The sequence below is a fragment of the Colossoma macropomum genome, unplaced genomic scaffold (assembly GCF_904425465.1).
Source record: "Colossoma macropomum unplaced genomic scaffold, Colossoma_macropomum, whole genome shotgun sequence".
Taxonomy (NCBI): Eukaryota; Metazoa; Chordata; class Actinopteri; order Characiformes; family Serrasalmidae; genus Colossoma; species Colossoma macropomum.
Window position 1 is genome coordinate 15,169,412 of NW_023494785.1, and position 12,093 is coordinate 15,181,504.

General features: G+C 39.0%; 1 protein-coding gene across 10 annotated transcripts in view; it reads left to right on the top strand.

Moving 5' to 3' along the window:
* ptk2ab (protein tyrosine kinase 2ab) overlaps positions 1–12,093 on the top strand; it is a 92,035-nt gene that overhangs the window by 78,403 nt on the left and 1,539 nt on the right. For 7 of the 10 annotated variants that reach the window (XM_036583894.1, XM_036583916.1, XM_036583869.1 and 4 more), the window contains 7 exons: positions 1,367–1,516; positions 1,822–1,953; positions 4,955–5,017; positions 8,757–8,796; positions 9,087–9,190; positions 10,726–10,734; positions 11,548–11,703. In XM_036583894.1, the coding sequence (XP_036439787.1) occupies positions 1,367–1,516; positions 1,822–1,953; positions 4,955–5,017; positions 8,757–8,796; positions 9,087–9,190; positions 10,726–10,734; positions 11,548–11,703 (654 nt within the window). The remainder of the gene's footprint in view (positions 1–1,366; positions 1,517–1,821; positions 1,954–4,954; positions 5,018–8,756; positions 8,797–9,086; positions 9,191–10,725; positions 10,735–11,547; positions 11,704–12,093) is intronic. The other 3 variants (XM_036583870.1, XM_036583873.1, XM_036583881.1) reach the window with 1 other exon arrangement.

A 12,093-nucleotide genomic window follows, 5' to 3' on the forward strand; every position in this document is an offset into this window, starting at 1 on the left:
GTCCTGCTGCATGACCTGACTGCGTTTAAGCTTTAGGTCACAAAGTGATGGGCAGACATTCTCCTTCAGGATTTTCTGATAGAGAGCAGAATTCATGGTTCCATCAATAATGACAAGTCATCCAGGTCCTGTAGAAGCACAGCCGCTTTAGACCATCACACTACCACCACCATGTTTGACTGGCGGAATGCAGTGTTAGCTTTATGCCAGATGTAACGGGACCCATGTCTTCCAAAAGGTTCCACCTTTGACCCATCAGTCCACGGAATATTATCCCAAAAGTCGTGGAAGTCATCTGGTTGTTTTTTGGCAAATGCGAGACGAGCTTTTGTGTTCTTTTTGTCAGCAATGGTCTGCGCCTTGCAGCTCTCCCAAGGATGCCAATTTTTGACCAGTGTCTTTCTTATTGTGGAATCGTGTACACTGACCTTAACTCTTAACTGAAATAATCATTTAAAAACAGCATTTTTATTTACTTGGTTTATCTTTGTCTAATATTGAAAGCAGTTTGATGATCTGAAACATTCAAGTGTGACAGTTATGCGAAAATAGAAGAAATTAGGAAGTGGGCACATACTTTTTCACAGTGCTTATTCACAATACTATTTTTTTTATTTTTTTTGGCATGTTTAGGTTTGGCTTTGTATGTGACATCTAGGATATCATGGGTGGATGGAATGCATAGATGTTGAAATGAAAACAAAGCCCTTCAAAGTGATTGAATGTAAAATGATGATTTTCTTTTTACAATGATAGTATTAGGAACCTGGGGTCACAATGTCTACAAAACAAATATTCATTTTATTCACTATCCAAAAAGACCAGGTAACCCATACGCATCTTCTGAGTGTAATGTTGGTAATGGTAAAATACTGGTAAATCTGAAACATAAATGTGTTTTAATAAGTGCATTTTAGTACAAAACCTTTTTTCTTTAAAAACTATTGTAAAGCAATGTCACAGGCATCAGACAGCATATTCCTAACCATTTTGTGCAGTAGCTCTCTGACAGAGCTTTTGGAGGCACACTTCTCTGTAAGTTTCTCTAGAACAGAACATCTCACATTTACATCTTAACAATTGAATTATGCAGAAATTTTGAAAAAATATTGGAATTCCCAAAAGCTTTGCAGTAGGGCCATTGTTGACTCAAGAACACATCTGGGAAAACATGAGCATGTTTTCCTTCTTATAAACCACATGTAAGTAATCTTACAACTGAAAGCCACACTCAAGAGTGAAATAATTTACTCTCCCAGCTATAAAAACATACCGCAGCCATTAGGAATGCTCTGCTGCATGCTCTTCTATTCCACCAGTGGGCCATCTGTAAGACTCATATCTCTGTTAATGGTGTGATATCTAGGTGGGGGGCTACCCAGGTCCTCATGGCATGCCTGCCATGCCTACTGGGATGTATCCTCCCCAGGCTGCTGGGCTGGGCCTTGACCCCCACGATGGCTGGAACCACCACAGAGCTGCTCAGGACCACCCTATGTGGAACCCCAGCTTGGAGGTGAGTGCAGACAGCAGAACACTTATTTAGTTGACTTCATGTCATGTTTATGTTCAAGTTAGATCTTAGAATTTTTCATTTGTTTTCCTTAATACAATTCTAGAGCTAATTTAAAAAAAAATCCAAAAAGGCTTAGTGTTAGTCATGTTTGTGTATTCATTGTATGTTTACAAATAACTCAGAATTGTTTGAATTGTGAGGTCAGAGATTTATACCCCTACTACATCTACAGTATAAATTGACCAAATGTGAAACAATTTGATTAGTAAATATATTATATACCTTTGTGTGTGTGTGTGTGTCAGGATGGTGGGGCATTGAGAGCAGGCATGGGGGGCCAATCTCTCCCACCTCACTTGATGGAGGAGCAGCTGATGATGCAGCAGCAGCAGATGGAGGAGGACCAGCGCTGGCTGGAGCAGGAAGAGCGCTTTATGGTACTTGGTTCACTTCTTTATTCTTTCCCCTCTTCTCTAATGCATGTACTCATTCTGCTTCCTCTGCTCTCTCACTTGCCTTGCTTTCCAGTGGTTTGTCATGTCCTCTATTTCTCTTTTTCCACTGGCTCTTCCTCCTCCAGCTGTTTCACGTCATTCTCCTCCTGGCTCCTGACTGCTCTCAGTCGTCTCCCACCAGATTTCCTAAAAAGAAAAGTGCTAGAGCTCCCTCTACCAGCTTCACTAAACCTTTTGGTTGAATGAATACGTTTTAAGACTTCTTAGATGAGAGTTGTTTTCTCAGAGATGCAGGAAAGGCATGATTTGTTTCTAGAGGAAGAAAATGATTTGTTTCTGTGTGGACCAAGTGTGACTTACTGTTCTTTTTGTCTAATTGTAAACAACTTGTAAACCAAAACCACTACTATCCAGGAACAATGTTGTACACATGGTAGTGTATCTCCTAGATATCTTTCAGGTTTTGCGGTAGACCCGGTGAAACTATGATGTTGTTTTGTGTATGTGGTGTCTTTAAATTCAGAGCATGAAATAAGCCGAAATCTGATTTCTGCAAACATTCAGGAGGAAGGGGCTTTCCTGGATTTAGTTGTTGATAAAACAGCAAGGATGAAACATTATGCTTGAGTTAATCGTTCAGTTTGCAGAAGAACTTTTATTTCTTTAAGGACCAATAAATTCTGTGATTGAAGCCTCCTATGATTGACTTAGACACTAGAAGACTTGAACTATTGTCTCTAGCTTAAGCCAGCTCATCTCTGCCTTACACTGCTATATATCACACTGAAATTTCACACTGCTGTATCAATGATTGTGTCCACTTTGGACTTCGGATCTGAAATTAGTGCTCTAATCTTTACGTTTGCCTATCACGTAAAAACTGAACCTTATGAAGCAAATGTTAGCGTGTTACATCCTCATCCATGATGGGCAGCTTGTGTCGGCTTGTTTTATGATGGGGGAAATGCTCGTAATTGGCCTTAACCTAAATGACACTAACCTTTTCATATGATTGGGCAAAAATAACATATCACAATACTTAAAAGCATTATCGTGATACACTACACATATATATATATATATTCTATCATCATATATCAAAATTCTATTTCTGTGTCAAAATGTTTATGTTCATATATATATATATATATATATATATATATATATATATATGAACATAAACATTTTGACACAGAAATAGAATTTTGACGCACAAACTAAAAACTGCCATCAAAAATTCTATGTACAGTGACATTTATTCAACATTTCACATATTGTGCTACACTAAATCCAATGAAACATGACTAATTATGCTCTCTTTGTAATGAAGCATGCAGTTGGTCAGTGTTCTTTAAGTGCTAAGTGTCCATGATATGCTCAGAAAAATATATTGTTTCTCATGATAATAATACAGATAAAATATCGTATATTGTCTACATTATTTTCTAAATGTCTATATTTTATTCACAAATTCAGCCCAATGTCAGTAACTGAGAATGCAGGTTTTATGTATAAACCTCTAGAGTTGCTATGCGTAATGTAGTTCATAATTTTTTTATGTTCTTGTGATAGCCTCCCGTTGCATAGAAGGAAGTTTTGTGCTCAGAGATGAAGAGAGAGAGCTTGTATAATGCTTGCCAAGCGGTTGTGTGAGAAAGAGTGAACGAGTGAGTGAGAGAGGGCGAGCGAGAGAGCAGGATGTGGGGTTCTGGCATGATCCCTCAGTTATTTTTACTCAACTGTCATTATCTTCAGCCTGTCTCATAGAAAGCCTCATTCTCCTTCCTGTGCCCAGCTAAAAGCAGCTCACAGCAAACAACAAAACAGGCTAAAAACCACCAACAAGCTGTGCTTCCAAAACTCATTTGAATGTTAACATTGCTGTGCATGTACACATAAACTGTGCGGATTTTTAATTAGAGATGCAGCATATTGTGTTGGGATGACTGAGTTTGGTTTTGTATACAGTATATCAGTGCGTATGGTACAGGTGCAGTTTTGGAGAATTCTTCAGTAATGAGGGGGTTGTGTTTGCACTGATGCGTGAAGCAGCTAAACTCACCCTGACCTGCCACTGATGAAAGTTAAATTGCTATGGCTAGGAGGGATTTTTTCCCCCGTTACCCTGCATCTCTTAAATGCTGGGGAAATGGTGGGCACATGCCAGCGGGCAGGGCTAACGAAACGAAGAGGAGACATAAGAAAGAAGGAAGGGACACAAAGAAAGAGGGAGGAGAGATAGGACGGCAGACTGAGAAAAAGAGAAAGACGGAGGTAGAGAAAGAAAGATGAGAGGGGAAGAACAGGAGGGAGGAGAGAAGGGCGAGGGGAAAGAGTTGGTGTAGCTAAGTTGAGGCTCGTTCAGCGCGAGTGACTCAGAGTGGGTGCATGCATGCCTCACCACAGGAGCCTCCTCTCAGCGCACACTTTTTCTGTGAATGGAGCTACACTGTGCTCTCTTCTGCATACTTACAGCGCTCTAGAAAGAACCGTGAAGGAAGAGCCCGTAGGATGCAGGTCTTCAAGTCCTGCTTTGGGAAACTGGTACAGTGGTGGGAAGGGATGGGTTTCTAAATGCTCCTGACAGCTGATTTGTTTGGTCTTCTCTAGTGCTAATGCGTTTTGTTTTAGACAGTTTTGTTAGTGTTAACATGACCATTTAACTGTAGCTACTTATCTCTGTGTTTGTGGACAGGGATATGCTAAGCCAAGTGTCATTTTTAACATGCTGTGGTTACTTAAGCATTTCTGTTTTGACTTAGTGAAATGTCCTCTTTGTGTATGACATGTACGTATAATGTATTGTGGCTCTGTCACATTTTTGGTGATTTAATTGTTTTCTGTCATGTCCAATTTTGCACTTGGTTTTTCTTGTTGTGCTGATGCTCCTAACAAGGGCATGTAACAGCCCTGAAAATACTAAAAAAGTTCTAGAGATATTAGTCTTCACTAAAGATTTATGCTCTGGTTTCCCCTGTCTCAGAAACCAGACTTGAGGAATTCCAGAGGGAGTATAGACCGAGAGGACTGCACTCTCCAGGGACCGGTGAGTTTCTGTTTGTATGTTTGTTTTCCAGGATGGACTTCCTCGTTTTTCAATAATAAACAATTCTTTGTACATTATTCGCATTCACATAAACATGCAGATATTCATGATTAGACATTATTAACCTCAGCTTCCTTCACATTTCCTTTAATGGAGGGACCCTGGAAGAACTGCATGCATTTTTTGATAATAGTGGCTTTTTCAGTACTGAATGAAATCTGAAAAGAGTTTCTTCCCACATGTGTTGTGTTTACTGAAACAACAAATGTGGACTCTGCTGAACGCTACCAACATTAATGCTGTTTTGTTACTGCTGGCTGCCGGAGGCAGTGCAAAGTACAGTGGATATTTCTGAATCTCCAACACTTGATCTCATATGAGATTTTATACCAGCAGAGTCACTCTTTTTGTATTCTCACTGTGGCACAGGTTGGCCGCTTGGATTGCTTGTATACAGCTCACTCACTCACTCTGTTTTCACCTCATGACCCTATGTTTGACTGAACTTATTCCCAGACTGAAACACTTGCTTTTAGATACTCTTCTGAAACGGTGTCATCTAAAAGCAGTTTACTGAAGATAATAAATGAAGCTGTTTTTTCCTCATTTTCCCAAACTCTGCATAGCTATTGGTAGCTACAGCATTGAACTGCAGTTAGCTATGGCTTTTCCCAGTTGCTTTCCAGCCACAGCACAGAAGCTAATTATTATTCTCTTGGCTCAATTTGTGGCTGTGGGGGGGCTGTAACTGGCTTTCCACCACTTCCCACGCCTTAACTCAGAAGTGCTGCTTCTCAAGTCTGATAGGATCTGCAACACCTAACTATGCCTTGTAGAGCTACTGCTGCCTTTCCCTTGGCTTGCTGTGCCTCAGCAACAAAGCTAATCAGTGATATTTTTTGTGGTATTTTCTGTTGTTGGGTTTATGGTGCTCCGCATGGGCCTGTTCCACTGTTACCACTCCTACAAATTCACACCCTAAGGCACCAGCTCAGCAGGATGTAACTCTGTTTGGCACTGGCTGCAGTGTATTCACTCCCCAACTTCATCACAGTTTCTTGTGAAGCTTACCCACTTCTGCCATGCGCTTCATTGTATGGATTCACATACCAAAAGAATGCTTCCTCTGCTATGTCCAGTAGAGTAGCTACTTTGCACTAACCACTAGAACTAGAATGCTTTTCCTTCGACCCTCAGTTTGCCAGCTAACATGGATTAATTGAATGAGCTAGCTACTATCTGGGAGTCTTTCTTTTCTTACTCTTGACCTGGTGCATCGACTAGAATGCTAGTATATTGCCTTATGACTAGTATATTGCCTTATGCCTTATGGAGTTACAGACTGCAGTTCGTTGCTCTTACAAATACCTGAGTGGTTTCTCAGATGAGAGGATTAACCTGTACTACCTGAATGGAGAAAACAAAATGGATGAGACCTTAGTGAAGACCTGTGACATGGGTGTATGCTTGGGGCACACAGAGGACTCCATTCTTATTACTGTCTGCTTTGGTTTCTTTGTTGAAATTTGTAAGTGTCTGCTGGAGTTGCCTACCTTCAGGCATTAGGGTATTTTGATTAGTAATGTAATAATCTTTTAAAAACACAGAGTCTGGTCTTGACAGACACAAGGGGTCACATCTTAGCAGACTTTTTGTGTAGTCTGCCCCTTTAATCTGCTCTTACAAGCAAGCTGAAAGTGTACTTCACTGAACAGCACCTTTCACCTACTGAATATCGCAGATAAACCTGTTTGTGAACCACTATGTATGTGATGAAGAAATATATCCTGGGCAGTGATGAAAGATGTTTCACTGGTAAATGTCTGTGCAGAAGCTGCTTGGTACTCTTTGCACATTCTCTTCTCCTCACACAGTGAGCTCTGTGGTGTTGCTTGGGGATACCTCAGTTTCACTTCCAAAGTGATGGGAACGAAATGAAATGGAATAGCTGTTCTGTTGGAGTTCCTAATGACCGCTGGTTTATTCTCAGGGGATGTTTTATGCGTGGGCAGGATATTACTCATATCATGCCCCTTTCACTTTGTTGTTCTAAGATCTTGACCTATGCACAAGTGTGTGTGAAAGTATCCACTGTGGTTTACACCACTTCATCTGAAATTCATAAAGCCACATTTGTGTTGGTAACTAGTGTTAAATTTAGTATTGAAATCTGTCAGACCTTACTCATAGTCATCCTCTTACTCATACCTTACACCAAACGAAATAAGGAAATTACTTTGGCCATGTCCATTAACTGCTCTCACTGTTTAAATGAATATTCAACTATGGAAACATCATTTACGTCTAACACATTATTACAATAAGGGTTGGAATCACCATCTCATCAGTGCTACAGTATGCATAACAAGTGATATAAAACTGTAGAAGAATCTAAGGAAAAAATATTTACCTAAAATGGCTGGTTTCCCAAAAACATCTTGGCTCAAAGATGGCTCTTGAATTGTAGAGCAAGCATTACACCAAACGCTCTGTCTCCCGGTTAAGATGAGCTTAGCACTAGTTTGTTTGTTTGTTTGTTTGTTGTGTTACTGTTTTGCTGATGTGGACCATGCCACTGCAGCCCTCCTCTTGCTGGCTTGAGGCTTGGACCGAGATTTCTTTAAAGCTGCTTTGTGACGATGCCTGTTGTAAAAAATACTACACAAATAAATTTAAATTGTAGAATTTCACTGTATTTTCTCAGCTAATGGTGTTTCTGCCTGTGATGTTGCAGTGTTGAATATAGGAACAAGAAACATATACATTAAAAATGAATATTGTTGATTATTTTATAAAGCTGAAAGGTGCAGTTTGTTTTAATTTTTTGTACATTTTGTTCATTAGGTATTGGTGCCGGACATGAGTGGCCGAGAAATGTATTTATTTATTGGGAGGGGGCTGAGTGGCAGTTGGTATTTGCGGTATGGGTGTTTCCTTTGTGGGTTTTTATTCATTATTTCCTGTTTTGGTGCTGTTGAATTGTAGAATAGACTGGATCTAAAACACTTAAATATCATTTGAATACTTACGATAAATTCCAAAGTTTTGAAGTGTCATTGAGAGAAAACATATACAAACAATTTTAGCCTAGAGTGTTGCCTAAACAAGTTCTAAGTGGGGTAATTTAACCTAATAACACTGAGCTTGTGAACCGCCTGTAGATGAGGTTCCTATCAGTCTAACTGACTTTTCAGTGTTTAAGCTTCAAGCCAGAAAGAAATAGATGTGCTGGTCATCTTGACCACATGCATGGACCTTAATTTATAGAATATAACCGCAATTTAAATTGTAGTTATTGCAATATTATTCAGAAAAAACAAATTAGATTAAATAGATTTTTGCTAAACTGTTTTGCTCATATTTGTTCATTCTGTTCTTGCGTCTCAAGGACATTGTAGATTTATTTTTAAGAATAAATTATGGAATTTTTGCTCAGCAGCAGATTTGGAATACATGGCACATAGAGAAATGCAGCTGAAAACTTGCCTCATTGTACTGGTTTGGTAGAAAAGCAGTACTCCTTTTTGTACATGCCTGCTGGGCTGGTCCAGTCTGTCCTTTTGGGCTCTCTTTTTTGATACTGTGTGGTGTGGTCAGATGTATGTTTGTGTTTATGTGTAGGCATCTCAGGCATTTGGCTTGTTCCCCACCCAGACCACAACAACACAGCTGGAGATGCTACACTGGAGTTACTTCAAAATTTTTCACTGACTGATGGTATTTTTGTTTATTTCTGCAGCCAGGAAACCAGCACATCTACCAGCCTGTGGGGAAAACAGGTAAATCTCCATCTCTCAGCTCATGGTCATAGTTGCTTCAGAGCAATTTACACTCCTTTTTTTTCTTTTTTTTTCTTTTTTTTTAAGAACAAAAAAAGTGTGAAATGACTCATGTTTGTGATGTTATTTTTTGCTTAGAGTAATTGTTTCCACTCACTAGAAGCCTTCAGTTTTAGCCCTGAAAGCACATGTTTGTATATCATTATAGTAACATCTTGTCCAGGCTATGTATTTCGGCAGTGTTTTTGATTTTTATGATAAGTCTGTTTGCCAATGAACTTTTTCCTCAGATCATGCTGTTCCTCCTAAGAAGCCTCCTCGACCTGGAGCCCCCACCCATCCAGCCAGTGCCGCCTGCCTCAACCCTGCTGACAGCTACAATGATGGAGTCAAGGTACGGGAACACACTGCTGGACACAGGCCTAACCTGCATCCTGTCGTCATTATGCACCATGTGAAAGAATAGTTTTTGTGTTCTGGTAGTCTGTGCTGTGTTCAGAGTTTATAAAAGCATGATACCTTTTCTTTTTGCTCACCACTGTGGTTATAGCATGCTAATAATGTTGTTCACTGCTTTTTAAAATACTTCTACAAACGCACACAAGTCCAAGTATCATGTATATTTGTAGTGTTTATGCCATGCAGGCTATATTGTGTCTCCATGGATTATACTGTAACACAAGGGGGATCAAGATAGCATAGCAGAAGACTCAGTATTTCCAAGTGAAACATTTTTAGGCTGAAAATCCCCTTACAACGTACGCACATGCAAGCTTTAGCCTCTGTCCACTAATGGGGATTTCCATTTAACTACAAATACTATAGCTAAATTCTATTATGTCTGCAGTTAAAGTCCTAACTTTAGCTTGGGGATGGGCAGTATGATGATATTTATCATTATCTTATCATATGACAGCACATTATGCTGCAGTATGCTTTTCTAGGCGTTTATGGATATTCTCAGTACTTAAAGAACACTTATCAGCTGCATATTCCATTACAAAGAGAGCATAATTAGTCCTGTTTAATTGGATTTAGTGCAGTGCAGTTTGTAAAACATTGAATAAAAATCATTATATTATTTTTGCTCTACTGATGCTTTTTTCTGTTCCAACATATCAAACCTCAGAAAAACTAAATATAATGATGCATATTGTGTATCAAGAAAATGCTTGAAGTATCATATTAGTTTTTTGTCATATTGCCCATCCCTACTCTGATTTTAGAGGCCAATAGAAATTATTTCTAAAAGTCTAAATTGCAAATTTTTAAAAAAATTATTTTTATTATAAAGAAACTTACTCATGCACATACACCACAGGTGAGAGAGGCCCCTGCACACAACACAAATCCAAAAATGGGGGGAATTTTTAAATGCTAACAAAGCTCCAGACAGAATGCAGTATCTGACTTATCAAGCCAGTATGCCATTAGACCTTCACCCAGATGTGTCTTCTTGCTAGTGCTAAGTCAGAATGGAGCATGTTTTGTGGTGGATTAGTTGGATGTAATGATGCTTGGGATGGCGATGAAAGTTGCCTGAGAAAGGCCATGCCTTGGCTCAGCCAGTCAGATGCCATGTTCTATGTGAAGCTTTATGACTGTTAACAAGCTTTGCCCTGCAGATCCTATAAGAAGTTTTGCAAACTGGATCGTGCATGCATTGAAAATAGAAATGCCATCATACACAAAGTACAGACAGTTGAGCGAAGGCATGTAAACAGACCTGGAACTGAATCTGCTGAGCTGAATTCATTGACTGTTAAAGCAATATTTAATACCTCCCTATCTGCCTATCTATTATCAACATATGAGGAAATGATGCATGTATATGTATCACTTGTACATTAATTCCTCTGTCGCTCTCTCCCTTTCTCTCTGTATCTTTCACTCTCGTTCACTTTCTGCCTCACTGTTTTGCATCTCTAGCCCTGGAGGGTAAGAACACTGAGTGGATTCTGTCTGTCCCCCTGTCTGCATGTCTGTCAACTTTCAGAATAGAAGCACACCATTCTGACTGCTTTAAATATTACTATTCAGCAGTATAACTCCCAACTATCAAATCCACATCAGTTCATCACAATTCCTGAAGTTGACAGATGGTTTATAGAGTGTTCTAACTGTTGTCTCTTGTCTGAGTGGTCAGAATCGCTATGTTGATGGGAGCCTGTTGTCTTTTGAGTGGAGGTGATCATTAAACTTTGGATACAAGAGCTTACTAATTATCATCAGGATGTTCTCTGGGTTTTCTTCTAGTGACTAACCAACAGCCTCTTGTCTTTTATTTTTTTTTTTGTTTGTTTTAAACAAACCTGTGTGGTGTGAAGATGGGGTTATAACTATAGCTCGCTGTGTGTGAAATTTCAGCACAGCCCAGATTTCCTTCTAGTAAGACCTTATTTTATTGAGTGTTACGGCAGTTCATTAGAAATTTCTACGTATTAGTCCACACTTAAGTCTTCTATAGTGCTAATCTTTGGTTGGTTGATAATTTACAGGAATTTCTAACCATATACATATGAAGTGGTGAATTTTTTTTTTTTTCTGTAGTATACTGCCACCTGTTACCGAAAATCTGAAATGACAGTCACAATAAAATATTTTCAGCTTACCACAAAGCAGGCAATGAGAGTAGACAATAATAACTATAGACAGTAATAACATTTTTGTCAGACGTACAAGACCATTGCATACTAGGTTTTATTGTGTATTGTAATTGTTTTTTGTTTCTTTTTTTCTATCTTAATTCAGATCCAGCCTCAGGAGATTAGCTCTCCCCCTACAGCTAACTTGGACCGCTCCAATGATAAAGTCTATGAGAATGTGACTGGGCTTGTGAAGGCTGTGATTGAGATGTCCAGTAAAATCCAGCCAGCTCCCCCTGAGGAGTATGTGCCAATGGTGAAGGTATGATGCAAATGTGCACACCTCACTCACTACATTTACTCAAAAGATATTGTTATTGTTCAGTGTTTATTATATATCAAAGTTAATGTTGCATTTCAGAGTCTTTCAAGGTCGATTAAGGTGCTTAAATTGTTAAGGAACTTTGTCAAAGTGGTCAGTGTAATTGCAGTTGTTTTTATTTGGAGTCTCTAAATGAAAATATTGAACCAGTTCTGACATGAGTCATTATGAAAAGTTTTGCTTTGAAATTGAAAAAGAAATATGTCTTAAGCAAAGTGTTTTTGTAAAAATGAAGACAGTTTTTTTAAACAGTCATTTGGAAATGAAATGAAAATTCCATAATCATGTTGAATGAGCGAATCATGACATCCAATTTCATCATAGTGTAAT